We start from the raw sequence: 21,659 nt of genomic DNA, 5'->3' as shown, positions 1-21,659 counted from the left end.
TCCACTCCATGAAGATGGTTAACCAGCGAAGCTGAAACGTGCGGCCCGGTGTTTATCACTGGGTTAATCCCGAGGGTTCATTAAAGTATTTCTCAATGATGAGGTTACACACACGTTAGGCTGCGACAGAGAGAATGACGTCACTGACGGTATGCCCGCAGTCCGCCGTTGTGGCTTGCGTTCGATGTCTCGAGTTTGCTCAGCGGCGCGGTTAGCAGCATTCGCCCGCCATTGCCACTTGCGATACGTCGAAATTAAATTGCTTGAAAATTAAATCTGTCCGTTATATTACGCAAGACAATGAATGGCTCATACCCCCTTAAGGCTCATACCCCCGTAAACGCGGCCTCGTCATTACGACGACAGAAGAGAAGTGAAATTCTACGCTGGAATGATGAGCGGCAACGCAGCCAACTGTGGAAGAAGACGACGAACGTGGGAGCAGTGGCGTGCCGAGCACGAGCACGAACGGAACCCGAGGGGCGCCAACGAGCCAGCTGCGGAAGAAGAGGACGACGCTCGAGCCAATGCTGATGATGACAGTTTCCTGTACACATGCGATTTCGCCTAGCCATATGCGCTTTCGCCTAGACATAAAGCTTCGCTTAAAAAAAAGAAAAAAAATGTTTGTGGCTTTACTGAGCCTATGCTGCAATGCGCTGACATATTGAAAGCATTGTGTCTGTTGGCTCTTGACTGGGAGATCAAGTCACCCTCTTTTTGGTTCAAAAAGGAGAATGGAAATCCGTGGGCACACAGTAGACGCACATACCTCTATTCAAACGTTATTTGAGCCACGTACGATATCAACGGGGGTGAGACTGCAACAACACGGCTGCGCTGTGCGGACAGCTCGCCGTTCGTGCGAATGTGAAGGTTATACTCCGAAGACGACAACGACGACGATGCACTACAAGAACGCGGAGCGCGCGCTCGAGCCAGCAGTGCACGCTCCTTACGCGTCTGGCCGGCAGCACGGGAATTCGAAGCAAGAAGCCTGAGGTGTCATCGTTTGCACAGGTGGGTACAGCTTTGGAAAAAAAATTTCCTTTCAGTAGCCCTTAAATTATATCGCTGCACGATATCATACAAGCAAGCGTTTTGTCTCGACGAGCTAACCAATTTCGAAAGGTCCTCTCGATGGACGCCCCCTCGCTCTGTACCTAAGCCTACTGTGTGGCCTTCCGCGGCACCGCCGGCCATCTTATACGCTGAATACACCGGTTCTCGTCGGGTCACGACAGCTTAGGACGACGAGCCCGAGCTAGTTGGGGTAATGGTTCGTGGTGTGAAAAAAGTCAGCATGAAAAATTCGGACACGAGAGCAACGCTCCTTTTGCGTCCCTTCCATTCCTCTTATGTGCGTGCTTTTTACAGGTGATTTTTTCAAACCATGCAAGCGAGACAGCGTTTTTGATAGGTCTATAGTTGCGAGGGAGACCCCTTTGATCTGGTGACGCAGTGTTCCCTCCACTTGAGTTCTCCGCTGTGATTCAAGTACGGTGTCCCCGCAAGGTGATACCTTCCTTCTCAGCAGAACCTTTTTTTGATCGAGGAGTAGCCTTTTCAACATGGTCTTCAGACAAAAATAAGCCTTATTAGGTTCATATGAATTACTACCGATGATACGGCGTCTAAATTTAAACTTCCCGGAACGTTCATTGAGTCGACCTCAGTCGAACAAAAGGTCTGCTGTCGAGCAGAAATGCGGAAGAAAGCGACTTGGTGTTACTATTAATAAACTCGGAGTCTAATGGCGCAGCAACCATTCCGACTTTAATGCGCCAGGAAGTTTTTTTTTTTTTTTCATTTACACCACTGCAGGGGACGAATGATCGGAAAGTTCTAGGATATAAGGTTGTGGTTCCTTTGTTTAAATTTCGTGTAATCGGCCCATAATTTCATACAGCCGGAAATGTTTTACAAATGAATGACATGTTCATTACCGATTGTGATGGACGGGGACGTATATGGTATCAGTTAATTACATCGATATAGTTCAGTCCTTGCCTCGTTTGAGTGTAACCTATGAAAATGTGCACGACTGTTAGAGGTTAGTTTGACAGAGGGCCTCGTATGTCGCCCGACAAACGCGTGTAAAGCGCTCAAGCATGATTTCACACCAGCCGTTCGCGTAGGCGGATCTTTAGATGCAAAAAAAAAAAAAAAACAATTTCGCATGTATTGTCCGTACACTGGTACCATATCGTATAATTTGCGCAGAAATGGCTACTAGCAATAGACCGTTTTAGCTAAGCGTGTAGCTAAGCACTGGTGGGTATATGCAGGCAACATTTATGCCAGCAGCAGGCAGTGGGACGAACCCGAATGAGTGGCTCGTGACGGCGCGTCTACTTTGCATCCTCTATTACTTTGCTGCCAAGCTGACTGCGCCTGGATCATGCCGTTGGAACACGCGCTTGCAAAAAAAAAAACGAAAATTTCAAAAAAATTTCAAATAAAGGCAGCGCATGAGCGCGTGAAATGTGAGTGGAGCCTAACGCATGCGACGCTCAGCTAACGCTGTCTGATAATTTACAATATGTCAGGTTTGACGTGGCTATGCGTCTTCGGCAGACTGTATACGAATGACTACTTCGAGAATCCACAAACGTACTTACGGTCTGTGGTGTAGCGATTTACGTGTCGCTTTCTTTGTCCCTTTTCTCAAAAGTCGGGCTTCGGACTGGAAGAATGAAGACTGTCACGGCCTGCGCGCTGCTGGCGGCCCTCTGGGTTTTGGTCGCACTCCCCGCCGAATCGAGCGCTTCGTGGAGCGGCTGCCAGTACTTCAACTGCACACTCAGAACTCCCGTGAGTATACGGCGATCTCGCAGCTATGTCACGTGCGAATGCACTCACGTAGGATATGTAAGTGGCAAACATTGCGATGCCGTTTGCAACTCGCGACCGAGCACAGACACGCTACCAACTGACCTTCACGCCAGATAGTGCGATTTACAAGTCACTGTGCCCCATATGGTCGGGCTACGTAAATGATGGGATTAGGCCAGTTCGCGCGCTTGCGCCTGTTTTCGCGGCAAACTTATAGTTTGTCACCGTGATTAAGACGGGCGGAAAACAGCTATGCCCTTTCTCTTTTGGTGCATGATCATATATTTGCGTCAACAAGACCAACAAGGCACATTTACGACTTGGCTTCTGTACTACTTCCGCACGTCTGTCCCTTCTTTTCACCTTTGTCACTGTATGGCTGTTGGCACGTGCTAAAGCTAAGCTTACTTTGCGGCCCCTCCCCGATATTCCTGGTCGTGGCTGCTGGGTTCTGCTGCTGTCTTGCCGTGTAGCTCACACTTGGAAAACAATTGAATTGCGTCCCCGATGGTGGGACCTATAACCTCGGTACCCCAGCACAGTAGTTTGATGCTCCAACCACCAGGCCACACACTTCAATCGTGCCCACGCTGACTAGCTCTTTGAAGTGATCGCCGAGTGTGTCGCATTACGTTATAACGGGTGCTGCATGCGCATGCGCCAGTTTCCTTTATGCTAACTAAAGACGCAGGAATGAAGTGGGCAGATATATTGTATTTCATTAACCGCTTCACACAGATTCCAAAATGTACGTTGGATATGCGAAATTTTACTTCATTTTCCTTGAGCTTTCTGTGACAAACAGTTTTCTGTGTTGTGCACGTGCATGCACGGCCTAGAAGCGTATTTTGAAATTAGGCTCTAGTTCACTAAAACAATGAGTCGTTTTGACAAATGCTTGACTGATTACCCATTAATCTGTAACTTGGAAACGTTTGCTTATTGCGCGTTGCTTAACCCCCGCAGGTGCGGCCAAACGACATTGGAAACTTCATGGAGGCTTTCAACACATTCAACTCTCATCCGTGCATCAACTGCACCTTCTACGGGAACATCTTCCAGGCTCAGATCCATTCTGTATGAGCCCGACGTGACAAATGTCTAAAAAATTTCTCGCAAAAATAACTCAATGAAAGAATGTTTGAAGAAAACGTGTTGTTGTCGTTTCTTACACCGTGAAATATTCTCCGCCATCCAAATGCAGCTGGACGAGTTCTAGAGCCTGCTATGGATATTCCCTCTTACGTTCATTTACCAGCGTCCGAAATGCTGCATCAAGTGATACAGAAGGCACGTTTGAAGTCCATTTTTCCTCGTGCTTTTTTACATGCCCTTAATGCTCTTTGTACGAACTTACTTTGCCGTGGAGCAACAGTAACAGGAAGGCATTCACTACGGCTAGAACTTTGCATGCATAGATAACTAAATTTCTTTATCTCGCCTGATGAAGCAGAGACAAGCACGAGATACTAATTTAATCACTTTCAATGCGCGCATAATAATCCGCGTCCTCCAAATAGAATAATTCTACCTTTATTTAGTATTGATTAATGTGTCGCCGTTCGGATGCTTTTCTGGCGACGTGCAGTGGCTGTGGGGTCCTCGGTACAGCATCCCAGCAATCCGGGCTGCCTCTCGCGCCCGCGCCCCCGCAGGTTAGAGCCTCGACAGCGCGGCTTCCCACTGATTTTTGGTGGTAGCCAATATACGGCTACCGTACTGATGCGGAGTGAGCCAGTGGCGTTAAATTGTTGCAAAGTACCAGCACCGCAGTGCATGCACGCTTTCCTCAAGAGGACGAGCTTGTTGCAAGGATTTTACGCGCTATATAGCGTAGATGCCCCGTTTGTCAAATCGGCAATGTTATGTTTGTCGCCGCGAGGAAAACGAGCACCGGAGGAGGAAGGCGCCTGGAGGGGGAGAGAAGAGAATCGCCGCGTTCGCGTCCTCTACTTTTGTGCTTCGACACCACGGTGCTCGCCGTGCACGTTCGTGGCGCCCATACCCTTGCGCGTAACCCGCGTTCACGAAGTGAAACGTCACTAACTTTTTCGGTAATTATTTCATGTTTTGATGGCTCGCGAGAAAGAGCGGCGAGTGATGAAACCTCTCGTAATTATCAAACATGTACTGTACTTCGAATAATCGATAGGGCTGCTTTAATATTTAGGCGAACACGAAAGTGGTGCAAGCTTATAATTTATTTATCTAACGAATATGGCCATCGACCACATCATGCTGAAACAGCAGTTGCTATAATCAGCATTAGGATCCGCCCCTCTTTGGGAAGCAGACCGTCCGTGGTCAACAAAAGCGAGACAGATCCGGCGTCCACAACAAATAATTCTCCATTCCCTTACCTATCACGTCTGTTCGCCCCTACTATATGCTTGTCCCTTAGGTACGGCTTCGACAAAGCTCCGAAAGCCAGAGTGTCATAACGCAGGAAATTGGGACGGTAATGCTACGGAGACCTTGGTACGATCTTTGTTTACAGCCAGAGTTAACGGAGCACTTACCCCGTGGTTTACAAAGCTGATCACCTGTAGAACGAATTGTCTGAAGTCAGCAACTGCCGAATTTCGGCAAAGTACATGGGCCATCAAGCAACTTTGCATGTGCAACGCTGATTGCATTTTTTTCTTCGTTTTTTTTCTTCCCATGCCTCGAACTAGCTGCAAGTCTTTTCCAAGGTTGCACTAGGCATATTCGCGACACTATGCCTAATCCACAATGTCTATCCCTAATCGTTATCAAGTGCAGCGGGCTAAGCAATTACAGCTTTTATGTTCTTTTATTTCCATGAGAAAGTACTTTTCAACTGGCTGCAGCTACAAAATGAAAACAAAACAGGAACTTTCCGAATGGTCGAAGAAGACTATGTACAACGCTCTGTATGCAAAAAAAGTCAGAAATTAAAAAAAATTCTAAACCGTCACATGATTCGGCAGCTCGCACAGATTGAGGGCTCCTCTTCGAAGTAGACATCGTCGTTAAGGTGCGTGCTCTCGAGAAAGCAGTCGCGACACTTTCGCGTGCAGCGGACGCCTTTGCTGATCTTCTTTCCGCACACTTCGGTGCATTGGGAGCGCACCTCGTGCGCATTGAGCACGGCCGAGCAGGGAACCCTAACGACGTGGTCACAGGGACTCAGCGCGTTCACCATGACGTAGCACTCACTCGGACAAGGTTCTCCGCACAGTGCCTTGCAAGGGTGATCGCACAAGAGCAGCTTCTTGCAAGGCTTGGTGCACACGGTCTGCTGGTGGTCTTTGTCCGTAAGGTGGCATGTTTTGGGACACTGGTGACCGCAAGACAGGAAGGCATTGCACGGCGTACTGCAGCCGCCGTCAAGCACATCAGCGAAGTCTCTTGCCTTCGACACGGCTGTGGTCTTCTCCGGGTGTAGCTGGCACTTGAGCTCTAGCGGCCCCACCAGACCCTCTGCGTAAAGAACGGGAGCAACTTGCTTCCATGTTTTGGTGCTATCCGACAAGTACGTAATATTGCCAATGCAGTAGAATCCTATCGTGGAAGACGCGATGGCGCTGTAGTGGTCCCTGCAGGAGGCGTTGATGTCGTGCGTCGTGTTGGGACACGAGAAGGACATGAGGACAATGGTGTTCTTGCGGCCTTTAGCTTTGTCCACTGTGGTGACCGCAGGCTCTTCTTCCAGGCCGCACAAGTTAGATTTGATCAGTTCAACTTGATCCGCGGTGGGCGCGTACACGGAGATTTGGCTTGGGTGGTACCCCTGCAGGAGCAAGTACTTTGCCAGCGATGCCAAGAATTCTGCTTCGAGAGCGCACGCGATAATATTGTCCCTGTCGTAGCACACGGAGTGGTCGATGAAACGCAAGTTCGATGACACTCCCCGTATGTCGGAAAGTTCGGTCTTGAACTCATACCTTTCAAGAATATTTTTTGTTTTGAAAGCATCTAAAATTTTTGCTGTGCTTGGGTTGAGTTGGTACTGTGTCAAAAGCTGACAGCAGGCGACCCCTTGTTTCACAAGACGCTCAAATAACGAGTCTTGAGCTGCACCAACATCTTCCTGCACATCGAAAACATTTTGTGTATCACTAATGAAAACAATGTGGTGAGGGTTAAGTGTTATTACTGGAAACATGAAGGGCTCCGGAATTGAACGTGCTTCTAGCACAATAATGATCTGTGGCTTAATATCCCTAAGTGTCTTCCATATTTTAGGTAGCGAAGAGAGAGTTGCTCCTATAATCTTCGGTACGCGAAGGGCCTCGAACTGTAACTTTTCTTCCACTTCGTCCTTTAGCAAAAGTAGTGTCTTGAACCTTCCTACCAAATCGAGCCACTCGCGTGATTTCCTCTCACAATATTTGTCCCTCCAGTAGCCGTAGAGCCGATACCTGCTCTCCATGTCAAGCGCCCACACATCACTAACGTAACACACTTCATCCTCAGACAGAGAACAGTGGTGGCCTGAAGAAAACCTTGTTACAACATCTTCATTGTCAGCAAGCAGCCAGTCTCTCAGCTTGTCTTCAGCCCCAGTGACCATCGTGAAAAACAAGCTCTTGTAGTGCTTGTCACTCATCACAGATTTAAGCTCGCTCTCTCCTAGAAGCCTAGACGGAATGCGTCTTAGATGATCTTGCTGGTTCCTAGTTCGTGACTTCAGTTGTTGAAGCTCGTCGACATGTCGTCTCAACAAGCGCAAAGGTGTTGGCTCGACTACTTCAGGGTTTGGTCCGGCAGACAGCACTTTCTTTGTCATTTGAAAAATATCGCTGTCTCCGCTGACGACTTCAACGTCGTCCAGCACTTCTTCAAAGTGTGCCATAAGCGAGCAGATGCTTTCCTTGTCCTTTGATACGATCAAGATGGGACCCGCATGGGAGACATTTATGTTGTCCAACATGACAGATACGAGCCGCGTCGTCATGAACGTTTTGCCTGTTCCAGGCATTCCTTCTACAAGCGTGACAGCCCTCGAAACTGCCGTCTGAACAGAATCATATTGGTAGCGGTCCAGTTCAGTCTCTTCGTTGCTCGGCCAATCTCTGTCCTTGTGCGGGCGTACAAATACACTCTTTTGGAACAGTGCTTTCATGTCAAAAACGGTGTTGTTGTTCATGTAGCCAGGCGCAGCGGCATCGCTGCGTCTGTCAACAACGTATTTTCTGAAAGGCAGTTGCAGCTGTGTCTTCTCAAACTCTTTCATCACGCCAAAGACAGAAGTATAGTCTTCATAAAACTCTGGACACTCCGTCATGACAAAGCCTCGCGCGGAAGTCACGGCCTCCAGCCTCCTAGGATCGGGAAAGGAAGCAACCATGTGCCCCCGTTCTTTGTCTTTGAAACTTCGCCACAGTACCGTGCCGTAGAAGACTGTTTCAAAGCCATCGTTGCTTATGCAAATCATGCATCCAGGCTGCAGCTTGGACTCACAATCTCGGCTATCTACGATGGTGAAGTTTACTTTGTTGCCGACGCCGTTGAACGTGCATATGGGAGGACCAATCTTGACCTTTGTGTAAATGACAGGGTTACAGGCTTCAGCCGAGGACGGGAACGATTGCAGCGCGGTCAAAACTTTCTCCAAAGGCAACAGAAAGAGTTGCTTGAGGAGGCTGTACTGGGCCTTTATGTATTCAGCTGTCGTGGCTGGACGAAAAGAGCCGACGTCTACTGTTTCGCCCAGTTGCACGCTTTGAATGAAGTCCGCTGGCAGCACGGATGTCTTCTCTCCAGCGTCCCCGTCACCGGGAAACGAGGCGTAATGTGTCCTCCCACCGACTCGCCGAAAATCGAGCTTGTTCGCCTCGGCCAAGTGTGTGCCAACACTTTCTACCGCTTCCACGACTCTCGCGTCGATAGGCTGCGTGTCCTGCAGACTGCTGTTGACCAAATCTAGTAAAGCGGCAGCGATGCCGCAGAGGTTCTTCTTTCCATCATGTGGAAGCAGTTTCACTGACTTCTCTACGACCGTCACCAGAGGTACCACGAACTGGTCCCAAAAGGCCGGAAACCTCCGTCTGTAAAGAAAGATTTAAAAACTATTGTGTATGAAAAAAAAGAAAGATTGCGCGGAACTAAAGTGCGAGAAATAAATGGGTATAAAAAGTGACATTTAGGTAAAGCCAAAAGGACCATGCACTGATGACAGCTGATTTTCTTTGACTATATGAAAGGCTAAATATATGCAGCTTGTGAGACAAGACAGCGCCTTCCACATCTTTGTATACCTATCGCAAGACAAAAACAATGACTAATATGGAATACAACTGTCAGTGTCAGAGTTTTATGGCTCCATTAGCTTATAGAATTGTGCACCCGGTCATTTGGTAAGTTCAACACCAATAAACAACAGCTGCAATGTTGTGACTTATGAAACATTGTTCGATCGCTGCATTAGACAATGAACGCCGCAATCAACTAACATGATTCAAGGAACTGCGGGTCTATAGTTGATGGCATTAAAGCGAAATACACGCCAGTTTACTTCTCTTATCAGTATAGGCCGATCGGGTATTAACGCCAAGTGGACGACTGGATCGCCCCAATTGTAGAAATAAGCCAGCATCTTGGCAGGGAAGAGTAGAATATCTGTATATCGAAATCAGATAGAAGTTATCCGTACTTACGCACGCACGCACGCACGCACGCACACACACACACACACACACACACACACACACACACACACCACACACACACACGCACATACACACACACACGCACGTACGTACGTACGTACGTACGTACGTACGTACGTACGTACATACATACATACATACATACATACATACATACATACATACATACATACATACATACACACACAACACACACACACACACACACACATACATACATACATACATACATACATACATACATACATACATACATACATACATACATACATACACACACACACACACATACATACATACATACATACATACATACATACATACATACATACATACATACATACATACATACATACATACATACATACATACATACACTACATACATACATACATACATACATACATACATACATACATACATACATACATGCATGCATGCATGCATGCATGCATGCATTCGCTTGCTTGTTTGCTTCCTTAATAAATGGTTCTCTAACACATAGGTACAACATTAATTTTTCTTCTGAAATCTCCGAATGCGCAAATATCATATTTCGATATATAAGATAGCGAAATGCCCAACAATCGTAATTGAATTCGACGTATTCCGAGTTCAACTATGTACAGACGGTTTGAAGGCGCGGCCGTTGTAAACTACCTGCAGACAAGCTGCTGCTCGACGTTCCGCAGGAACCTGTTGTTGGCCGCCACGGTTCCCAGTAGTAGTCTCAGGTGTTCAGTCTGGCGGCACGCGCACGCCTTGACGAGCAAAGCGAGAAGCGTGTTGAGCGCTGCGCAGTCGAGCGCGGCGTTCTCCAGCAGCGCGTCGAGGTTGCCCCCCATGAGGACGAGCGTGAAGAGGGCCTCTGTGTCGGAGCAGTCGAGCAGCTGAGACAGCGCGTACGTGTCCACGGTCCTGGAGACGTGCCTCCATGACCTGCTTCACAATGGAAGAAGACATACGCAGATATAACGCACATTTTCGAATCTACGTGAAGATAAACTTCCATGAAGTGGTCAATTAAATGGTATAAAACACTTAGTCTCCTGCAACGAGTTTTGCAGCATTGCGATTACGTGCTTGCCCGGCAAATCAGCAAGACGTGGAAACCTTCACCAGGCGACCCACGTGATTCACGTGACGACCGAGCAGACAAGCCAAACACCGAGAAAGAAGGCATAAAGATCGTTGCTTTAACAAAGTAATTACTCGCTTAAAGGTGCACATTTGTTGAAGTGAAGATATTCAGGTACCGTTTGTTGTTTCGTTGCGTAGAGAACACAGCCGGCCCCCGGCACATCTGTAGGGGTAGTACATTTTATGCTTACATTTAAAATTTGCCTGCGTGTTGCTCACATAGAAAACAACCAGCATTATTTTTTTTCTTCATGCCACATTAAGATCACTGACGACGTCTTTCACTTTGCCTTAGCTGCAAAGCTTAATGCCACATCACATGTAATTGAACAGAGTAACCAGTTGGGCTTGGTGGTTGAACATCAGCGTTGCGTCTGTGTACTTTGTGTGCCTCCTTTGTATTCGTCGGTTCTGCGCTGTAGCCTTCTACCACATCACATGACTCATGGATTATGACGTCATATGTGGATTGTTGCACGGTTATTGCTGTTGTTGTAATGTGCTAAAATACTTATGGCGTCCTCAAGTACATTAACTATACAATAACACAAACAGGCTGAGCAGTCGGAGCAGTCAGATTGAAAAAATACGAAGAATAAGAACGACAGACTTGTGCTACCTTACAGAGTGCTAGCCTAGTAAATCTCAATGAAGTCGAGTCTGAGAAAGAGAGAGAGAGAAAAAAAGGCATTGGTATGCAATGCACTACTCCTAGCATTTTTCAGGAAAAACAGACGTCTCTGGTTCTCCTGAAGCTTCTTTTTTTGCAGCAAGCAGCTCGAATGGTTGTCCCAATAAATTTTCGTGTGTTCATTTCGGAACTAATCCCGATGACACCTTCGATGTAATCTTGAAATACAGTTCTCGATATGCATAGCAATAGAGGGGTCCCTGCGAAGTATGCAGGCGTTTATCTCGAATTTTAGCATCATCTTTCTGGATCGGCGAGGCGTGTGAATGGGAATACCCATTAAATGGTTATTCCCACGTGGCTAAGCATTGTAATGACTGTAAAAAACTAAACAAGGAAACTTGCCTCCCACTTCTTAAACAAACTAGAATTTTGTACCGTCATAGGGACCGTAGTACTAGGGAACTGTTTGAGGCATTTAAGATAAAAACTACACGTGGGTGTGTAAGCGAACCTTCGGTGTCACTAGCTGATTGCGAGATGGCGTTTTTAGATGCTACTGTGTGACGTCAACGTATCCATGGTTGGATTGCCAATCAGATGTGTTCATTTTTCTCTGTATATATGTCATTTTCACCCATTAAACATTCAGTTGCGAGTCTGCGCACGTCTTGTCTGCCTCGTCCTTGTCAGTGTGTGTTAGCGCAGTTAAAAAATTATACCCTCAGTATGCCTCGGTTAAGGATCAATACAAAGTGATGTCCACAGACAGCCAATACAGCAATTCTGTCTTTTTTTATATGGCCGATATCGCACTTCGCTGGAAACGTATACATAAGTTACACATCTCGCTAATATTTTACAGCCATGAAAACATGTGCGGTAAAATGCGTCCATTTGCATCGCTCTGTTTATTATATATTTCACTCGTGCACTTACATGCCATGCGTTCACCACGTTGTCATCAGAACTGCGCTTTTTGTGGCTGTATCCGCTAGAATTTTGGTAAACTAAGCGCGTAGCTGAACCTCCAGGGGGGACGTTAACATAGGCAGTTCTATATATATATATATATATATATATATATATATATATATATATAAGCTGCATCTTCCCGTCGCGACGCGAAGGCAGGCGTCACAGATATCTGCTGGCCTACTTTCTGCTCGGAACAAGTTCTTGCTGTGCTAGTTGGCAAAACGGACGACATGCGCGAAGCTTTTTTGTCTCGCCTTTCTGTATGTGCGTCTGTGCACGACTGTTCATTTACCAATGCACTTCTCTACTCGCAGTGACTTCTTGCCTAGCAATTGGGTGGTATTCAGGATTCCCGAGGATAAGAATTAGGATGTAGTGTGAATGGGGGCAGTTCAGAAAGGTTTTGGAATGCCGCACTTTTTATAGTAGTAGTTTAGAGGAGGGGGATTGATGTGGTGCGCTTACAAGGGCGAGTATGAACCACTGGACGTGTGTCACGCGCCGCTAACCGCCCGGGCCCCTGTACAACGTTCTCGTGAATTGTGCGTGAAATATTGCTCGTAAAACCAAACAGTTCGGTCATTCTAAACTTAACGATACCTTTCATATTAAGCGTGTTTATTACCAGGTTGACATTGGCCCGCAGTCAACACAATCGAAAACTACACGCATGTGTTCACGCGCTATTCCGCCAGCCTGCGTGCCTTTGCGAAGGACCGACCATGGCGAAGAAAAACGTGAATACCTGTTCCGGAAATTCCAAGCTCCTGGACACCATTTTTACGTTGTTTGATTTATTTGTGCTTCCTACGTTAAATTGGTTTCCGTCAGTGCTTTGGCCGAGGACTGGAACACAGGTCCTTTGCGGTACAAGGGGAAGCAGGCTAACCCCCGTAGTCTAGAACGTTCCGCCAATTCAAAACTCCACCTCGAATCAAGAATGTGGATGGCAGCGCCGCGGCTCGACACAAGTGGTCATTGCGTTTCCATGAGGCACTACAGCAATTCTTGAGAAGCGTGGCGCCCTCTTCGGTTGAGGGGCGGCGCTGTGGTCAACTCGGTAGAGTGGATAAAGGAAGAGCTTCGAGTAGAGGATAGCTTGAGAATACGGGGGACAAACTGGTATCGTCTACCAGAACGACTTTTCGCGCTGACGCACACAGATCAACACCTGTGGCAATCTGTACAGTTGTAAGGAGTAAAGGAAAGGAAAAACAGGTGAATTGCAGAGAAACTGAGAAAATTGCTTTTTGAGTTCATCCATGTGCGCATAAGGAAGGTGGGGCTGGATGGGGAGTACCAAAGCCAATGGCTACGAACTAAGCCATCGAATCCGTAAATGCCCATTAAAACGACTGCGTCATTTGGGCGCTTGCTTGCAGCTTGCATTGAGGAACTTTAGGTGTCACCCGCGAAGGTGTGCCCTCCATTCCGGCTAAGCACTGGCCCGAGTGTCATAACAATGACTGCGTATGCGCTGATGTTTCACCATTACGATGCTTCGCACAGCATAGCACGACTTCCATGCAGTGATCAAACAACATTTATAGCAATTATTGTGCGTCAGTCCAAACGTCCCTGTGCGTGTGTTCGTGCGTGCTTGCGCGTGTGTGTGTGTGTCCTTGTGGTTCTTGCATGTCCCCCTCTCTCCTGCCCTGTTTCATATTGCCGTCCACGAAACACCTCCTTTCTGCTTAAGGGAGTGCTGTCTTGATAACTGGAGACAGAATTACTGTCTGGAGTATAGGAGTACTGAAATGACAACTCCGACTTTCCATTTCCTGCCTTAAGTGAAGGTCCTGGACCTCGAAACCGCGGAAGAACTCCAGGCGACGGCCAGAACTCCCTAAAAAATGTAATACCATAGCTTTTCTACGGCTAGTTTCGGTTTCTTTTCCCAGGAGGTGTATTTGTCGTGACGTCATAACACGGAACGCGGTCATGCGGGAGGAGGACATTAATAGAGCACTCAGCGGGCCGAATCGAGTGTCAAAACGTCGCGACAAAGTGTTGTTACGTCACCGCCTTCTGCGCAATGACGTCACGACACACACGCCGCCTGGGAAGTGAAACCTAAACTGGTTCGCAGAAAGCTACTGTAGGAACTCATTTAGCGCGCTCTGAGGATATCCAGTATTTATTTTTCCAGGGTTTGGAGGTCTACAATCTTGATTTAACGAAAAAATGAATTAAAAGCCAAACAATGCGCTCAATACTCCTTTGACGCACTTCTGAATCAGTGCCGCTGCTGACCTTGATTTCGCCGTTGCCGAGTGCGAGGAGTCGCCATCGTTGCCCAGGGAGAAGCCTGCCCCTTTGCTGTAGGTGTGGCAGTTCCTCCCCTGCCGCCCGATGTCTCGGCAGCCGGCCTTCGCGAGCCTCAGCTGGGCCGCGGATTCGTCCCTGAAGCGTGGCAGCGGGGACTCGGATAGCGCCCCGTCAAGCGTGACGTCGTCGTCGTCTCCGCTCGAGCTCGAAGTGCAGGAGAAGCACTCGTCGGTGCTCGCCGAGCCGCTCTGCTGTTTCAACCGGTGCATGCTGAACCATTGAAACAAAGACGGGAACAATGACTGATGCACGAGTTTCTTGTTTATACAAAGGAGGACGATACAATTATGTATCTAGATTGAATTCGAGTGGAAAGGTAGGCGAGTTGGTAAGTATTCGTAATGGTAATATCACGAAAAAAAAAAAAACTTGACGGACGGGGTGAAAGAACGCGGGACATCCTGTGTATTCCTTCAGTCGTTGTTCTTTTTTTTTTTTCGCGCTGTTATCATTATGAACATCTAGATTGAGTTGCAACACAATTTATTTCGCGAGCTTCCGCAGTGAACACTTCTTGCGGAAGCACGTTCGAGCTCGAAAGAAACAGAAATGGACAGTTTATAGAAAAGTTGCCTTATACAGCCACTAGATCCAGTGTGCAGATAGTAGCTTCGGAAGTAGCCTTAGCATCCACGTTTCCAAACAGAGGAATTCAAATAAAGAAACCATGGCTACATTGAGAGCTTGACAAACTGGGAGTTCCAGTATTTAAAAACAAGAACAATATAAAAATACTTGCAAGAAAAAAACACCAGTTGCTGTGATCTAGCGCACATTGGCAAAGATTCGATTCAACCCAATGAAGTACAATGCAGCCTACATAGTGCATTCAATTCGGCGTTTATAAATATTTAAACCGCGCCAGAACTTGTAAAATCACGTTCGCACAACTGTGTTTCTCGTGTGTTATAATCGCTAGATGAACCACAAATGCAGCAATATTCCGAGCGATCAAGGCCGAACGGTGGCAGAACAAAATTGTACGTTCAGCGCACAATCGCTGCAGACTTAGTGAGCGGGGCTTACGAGCTGTCCTTGCGTCAATGCCTTTTTTTTTCTTTCTTTTTTTGGATCAGATAATATAATGCATTCTACACAGACATGTAGAGAATTCATCTGTGTGGAAGTGTACCATTGCATTGCTGCGCGGCCCATGACGTTGATTTATTTAGGTGACTGATGTATGGTTGATGTCGCGAGGTCCAAGTGTGGGCAGAAAGCGCCAGAATGAAGATATGTCACGCTTTCAACAGGTCGCGATAGAGGCAGGTTAAGTTTTCCTCAACACATTAAACCTTAACTCTAACCTCAAAGCTTAAACATTTTATGTCTTAAACCTTCCCGACATTTTAGCCCTTGAAGACCCCTAAAGGGGCATATAAGGATTGATAAATTATTATTATTATTATTATTATTATTATTATTATTATTATTATTATTATTATTATTATTATTATTATTATTATTATTATTATTATTATTATTATTATTATTATTATTATTATTATTATTATATTATTATTATTATTATTGGTACGTTACAGCCTGTTCTGAAACTAAAAATTAAAATAAAGGTGCAGGTGGGATGGCCGATTAAGAAACATGAGTCTATAGGGCCAAAGTGAATCGGTCACCTACTAACCTCGAATAATTCTCACTCCGATGTCGTTGAAGAAAACTCCCTTTGCCGGAACTTTGACACCAGGGTAGGCACTTGTTCGCTCAATGTTGATCAATTCGTCTCTACATTTCTTGGCCCCGTTGTCTTGCTTGCAATTCTATACTTCAGTTTCAGTTTATTATCTATTCAACAATCAATGATTAGGTGCAGATAATATGCAGACGAAGGTCCCAAAGTCAACGACTGCATCGGCATCCCGGTTAAAAACAAACTGTGTAGAAAACGTGGATATAACACAGCACAATTTTTAAAAAAAGTACAAGGTAAGCAAATGCACACATATAATGCAATACAGCCTTCGGTTACACACAGCCGTCAACGTATAGTTAAAAAAAAACGTGGATAGCATACACTAGTGGTGCAAGGCTGGAGTAAACAGCGGAGTTGGTGATCGACCTAGCTTCATCCAGGTTTTACTAGGCATGGCTAAGTTTTGTTAGGAAATGATAAGTGCTGCGAGGCACGGTATTACGAATAGGCTCGCCGCCGACGCGCAGGTTCGCGCTTGGCCGCGCGACGCGCTTCAAGATAAGCGGCTTCTTATTCGAGTGTCCGGACCTTCTTTGGTCGTCCCATGTCAATGCTACATAAACTTGCCACAGAGTCAACGAGAGTTCTGCCGCCATCGCGGCGGCTCCGAGCTTTATCTCCAAGATGACATCACGGCCAAGCTGCACCTCCACACTTGCCGGGGTGTGTCTGGTCGAAACCTGCTGAGCCGCCGCCAGAGGCGCCATCTGCAGTCACGGACACCGCGCGCGTTCGTCGCGAACGCAGGGAAACAGGAAACGCGGACGGCGTCGGCAGCAGCTTTGCGCGTTGCCTCGTTGGTGCTGCTACAATTTCTCTCTCTCTATCTCGCTCTCATTCTCTCTTGTCTACTAAGTGGTTCGTTATGAGAAAGTGGTTGGCGTTATCTTCTGCAGTAGTAGTAAGTGGTTCGTTGGGAAAGGGAAAAGGTTGGCGCTATTTTCTGCAGCCCTTGAGGGAGCACGGCTCAGCGCCGCTCTTCTGCAGCCCTTGAGGGAGCATGGACCAGCGCGAACTCTTTCTCTCTCCCCCGAGCTACAGCGCGCGCCGCGCGCAGGCTCTCCTTCCCCTCCTTAACGTCCCATGTCAAGCGAACATGGGCATGGCACGGAGAGGAGGCGAAGCACACGCCGCTCCCCGAGGTGGTTGCTAGGCAACGCGCGGTGACGTCGTCATTCAACGAGGTTTTGTGCACACGCGTTACGGACTGCCGGTCTGCCTAAACAGCTCCGCTGTTTAAAAAAAAAATACGCTAAAGCACACGTACGGTTGCGCTTTGAGTTGCATTTGAGCGCTATTTGAAATCACTGTTCTCTTTTATACCTCGCGTTCCTAAATAGCGTCCTGTGACAGTTAGAGATGAACTGCGTCATTATCACTCCAGTAGGAGTGTGTGAATAATAATTTTCGACAACTAATCGAATGACGCCAGATGCGAACTGAATCTAACATATCGCATACTTTTCGAATAGTCAACGGCCATTCTCGCTATCAGCATAAAACGATCCTCAGACCCTAATATATTCAAAACATTATCAAGTTTCCGTAATTATATTGAACGTTATGAAGTGTTTATTAAAGGAACAAATAGAGAATTAGGGAGCAAATGAGCAGTTTATTCGCATACTCAAGACTGATTGGTGAGTGAGAACGATGGCGATTTAACCGGGAAAGCCTGGCTCCCCGAGCGACGTAGCCTGCTCTACTACGTAACTTGCCGTGTTTTAGGTTTGCTATTACGGTCGCTTTACTGATGACATTTACAGATTACGACTTAAGGTTTACGGATGACATTTACCGAAATTTTGCTTCAATTCATGCTAAATAGTCGAAAACTATTCGAAGGTAATTTGTATTTACGAATAGTGACTGTCCGATTCGAAGACGGACTTGAATAAGGCAATACTCGATTCATTATTCCCAAGTTTTCAACATTTGCACACCCCTAAAATGTGACCGATTGGTGGTGTTTACCATTTCTTATTGGAAAGCTCTGGCATTATTTTGACAACCTGGAATTTTTTAACTAGGCCCAACGCTCGGTGCACGGTCGCTTTTGCATTCCGCTGCCTTTTGCAAGCGGCTGGAAATCGAAACCGCGACATCGTGTACACAAGCAGAGCGCACTTTACCACTGAGCCACTGCACCTGGTAGCGTCATTATCACTTGCGTCGCCTATATGCAGTTCAAAATGGCAGAGACCTCTTTACCGCGGCTCCACATTTTTTCAACAGTCACGCGCACCATCTCGTTCTGCCTCCCTGGATAGCTATGTAACAAAGACAATTTGATCGGCAAATGCAAAGTAAATACGATATCGAATATGACGGAATACTTACCTGCTTAACAGTGAACGGAAGTTGCAACACCATAAGTCGAGTCAATTTTGGAGGGGTATTATTGATTGAGAGATGAAAAGCTGCAAAGAAATAAAGCCAACCTTAGTCTTCATCTTCTTTGCCAAATAAATAAACAGTGGTGGTATCTGAGGCAAGGACTTCCGTGGCTTAATTCAGCGGTGGTGCGCTGACAAGACATTTGCAGAACAGCTCAAGAACGGAAGTTAAATATGACAGTGAAGTCGAAAAAGGGGGGAAATAAATTGCGAACGCGTGCGTAAGTTCTTGCTTATTTTGAGGTATTCTTCTTTTTTTCTCTTGTTCGGTATCCACCAGTCGGCCCATCACTATCGCTCAGATGACCGCGTAGTTTGAACAAGTCCAACAAAAACAAGTCCAACAAAAGTGCGTTGCTATTGGCTAAACTTAAATGCGCAGAAACGGTGAGCATTGCGAACGTGGGTATACGGTAGCGATGTTTCACCCTAAGGGAATTCGTTTTCGAAGAATAGAGAATGCTTGCCAAGGCACTTGCAAGAAATGTGCTGTAGGGCTAATCGGTCTGACAATGACATTTTCCAACGCAGGAACGGGAAAACCATGTAGACAAGACGAGACAGGGCGCTCTGTCTTGTCCTGTCTATGTAGGTGTCCCGTTTCTGCACAGGAAGATATCACTAAGCCATGACCCTGACCTTAAAATGAAGCTTTGTTCAGCTGGAGTCCTGAAAAAACATAGAACGACCGAAAGTTGAGCGAAACGAGAACAAGGGCGTTTGAGTTGTCCTGATTCCACTTGCGTCCGTAGGCACATGCCTGCCTTTCAGTAGCTGAACACACTGTTTCCTTGCATTTAACAACTCAAAGCTACGCTGTGATCTATCAGAAACGCCACTGAAAAGGACTGAGCTTAGTTTTGGTGACACGGAAATCCTTGTCACGCACATAAATTGAAGTACACTGGCAGCATTTTCCAGGATAAACGCAGCGTTAGCCCTGTTTTCGACATATTGTCGCCCGTGGAGGAATGGTTGGTTAGTTAGTTATGCAAGGTTTTATGGCGCAAAAGCAACTAAGGCTATGATGCGCCATTCACAAGATGAAATTATATAATTTGATAAAAGTGCTTCTAGTAACAAAGATCATTACTTTAGAGTTTGTTTAAGAAACCTGTTTCATCTAGAAACTTAAAAACAACGTCTATAGAGATACAAGTGCGTTTTCAGCTAGGATCAGGGAGGAAGGAAGTTGTATTAGTGTTTTGTAAAGTTCATTAAAAAATTTCTGTCTTTTTTTCCTTCAACGCCAGGCATCTTATTAAAATGTGATTCATAGTTAGAGATTCTTGGCATTGATTACAAACCGCTTGTTCTTTATTTTTCAATACGTGGCGGAATGGATGTTGCAAGCGGCTTGGAATTGGAATTTGCTGTGTACTTTGTGGTCACAGAATAGCGTTAATAAGCAGTGCAAGAAGACGAGGGTCGGAAGACACCACACATTGCGAAGAACAAGAGAAGAATTTTCGCAGCAGAAGACAAGCAACCTAAAGTAAGGAAACGGCATTGTGCACGTAGTCATGCGTATACACTTAGCAGTCGAAACGGTGGACCCAATTTCGCAAGCAAGTGATCTCACCTCGTACCACGACCGTGTCCACGCCGTGTCTCGAGCAGCGAAGGATGCGTCGCTCTGTGCGCGACGAACACGTACGCCAGGCCACCGATCTGTCGAGCTTCCTTTGTATCGGGTTGCGGACGTCGCCGATCGAAGTGCGCGTCCGGACTAGGCCAGACCATGGCGTGATTTTATTGTTACACCTGAGAGCATTCGCTACACATTTCCGCTGCCATAGATCTTCAGGTATAACCATACGATGTGAAGTTTACTTTCTTCAGTCTTAGTTGCGTCTACTCTCGGGTCTTCAGTCTTATGGTAACTATGTTGACGGTTTATGTAGTCTTCTTCTGCATCTTTAAAATAACTGCTGCCTGAAAGATGCAAAGCACGGCATACAAACAGGCGATCTTGCCTTCACAAATCAGTTGCCCACAACTGAGCACTAATAGCTTATAGCACTGCTAGCTAATAGCACTAATAGCACTAATAGTACTATAGCACTAATAGCTAATAGCACTGCTTCCAACGTTATCTCTGCTAAGGACTAATGAGGCTGTACAAACCAAGGTGCAACCACACACCAAAAAAGAGTTACTGGGGAACATAAAGCAGAATGTTTTGAATCACCAAGGTATTACTTGACTAAACCGTCCTTGTACATGGCTGGTTTCACCCAAATGAATCTCATGTTTACGACGGCTATCCAGAAAGTATGCTGCGATTTGCTATCATACTTCCAATTTGTTAGTTTTCTTTTTTTAAATTCCAGTTTCGGTTCATTGTTGCTTTCACTGACAACATTTCCGTTATGCAGAAGTGCTGGGCAAGAACATTCACGTCATTATGTTCTTAGCAGTTGGCGAACGGCACAAACAGCATGTTCGCCTTCTCGCAAATACTGCGTCCGCTTTGTGCAGAATATTTTAATATCGACTTCACGCGAGTGATATCGTATAAACGAAAGATTCACAACAATCCTTGTCCTGCGAGTCTTCGATAAAGTATTTTTATGTCAGTGATTATCCGGCGCATCAGCACAGAGTGTAATAACGACTAGGAGCGAGAACTGCCACGTCTAGGGCTCTCCGTCAAGATAATTTTGGAACACAGACTGTGTGTGAGAGAGAGGAAAATTTTATTTACAGAAAGGCAGAGAGGTCGGCCTGAGCTGTAACTTACTCTGGCCCGCTGCTCTACACTGGGGAAAAGGGAGGGGGAGGAAAAGGGCTAATGAATGATGCTGATGATAGAAGGAGGTGTGTATATACAAGTTTACAACGTTGTGGCATCTCTAAAGCCGTGCGTTCAGCCCAGTGGCTTGTAAAAAGACTGTATAGCGGCACGGTTTATCAGAGCTGCGCTGTTTGCATTGGGCCAAGGACCTAAAGGAAACTCGTCTGATAGCGGCCTCTTATCGACTTTTGCAATGGAGGAGACCAGG

General features: G+C 46.4%; 1 protein-coding gene and 1 long non-coding RNA gene across 2 annotated transcripts; one reads left to right on the top strand and one right to left on the bottom strand.

Annotated features, from left to right (window-relative positions):
- The first annotated feature begins 866 nt into the window (after positions 1 to 866).
- LOC125946150 (uncharacterized) lies at positions 867 to 3,997 on the top strand. The gene is made up of 3 exons (XR_007467425.1): positions 867 to 1,020; positions 2,675 to 2,814; positions 3,802 to 3,997. It is a non-coding gene; the product is annotated as an uncharacterized LOC125946150 (long non-coding RNA).
- A 1,615-nt stretch (positions 3,998 to 5,612) lies between these two features.
- On the bottom strand, positions 5,613 to 20,879 carry LOC119456224 (NFX1-type zinc finger-containing protein 1). Its single transcript, XM_037717868.2, has 5 exons — positions 20,237 to 20,879; positions 18,599 to 18,678; positions 14,473 to 14,757; positions 10,131 to 10,409; positions 5,613 to 8,849 (listed from the first exon to the last, which is right to left on the bottom strand). Exons 3-5 carry the CDS (start codon positions 14,754 to 14,756, stop codon positions 5,771 to 5,773), a joined length of 3,642 nt encoding a protein of 1,213 aa, XP_037573796.1. The 5' UTR covers position 14,757; positions 18,599 to 18,678; positions 20,237 to 20,879; the 3' UTR covers positions 5,613 to 5,770.
- Positions 20,880 to 21,659: the final 780 nt, after the last annotated feature.

This window comes from Dermacentor silvarum, chromosome 6, assembly GCF_013339745.2.
Source record: "Dermacentor silvarum isolate Dsil-2018 chromosome 6, BIME_Dsil_1.4, whole genome shotgun sequence".
NCBI lineage: Eukaryota > Metazoa > Arthropoda > Arachnida > Ixodida > Ixodidae > Dermacentor > Dermacentor silvarum.
The sequence above is the reverse complement of the archived record's forward strand: the minus strand, read 5'-3'. Positions and strand labels throughout refer to the sequence as shown.

Bases quoted from the DNA above. Each gene is read 5' to 3' on its own strand.
- LOC119456224 (XM_037717868.2), bottom strand. From the start codon at position 14,756: ATGCACCGGTTGAAACAGCAGAGCGGCTCGGCGAGCACCGACGAGTGC. The intron at 10,410-14,472 runs GTCAGCAGCGGC...ATTGTGAAGCAG, and splicing joins TCGGCAACGGCGAAATCAAG to GTCATGGAGGCACGTCTCCA. The intron at 8,850-10,130 runs GTAGTTTACAAC...CTTTCTTTACAG, and splicing joins GAGCAGCAGCTTGTCTGCAG to ACGGAGGTTTCCGGCCTTTT.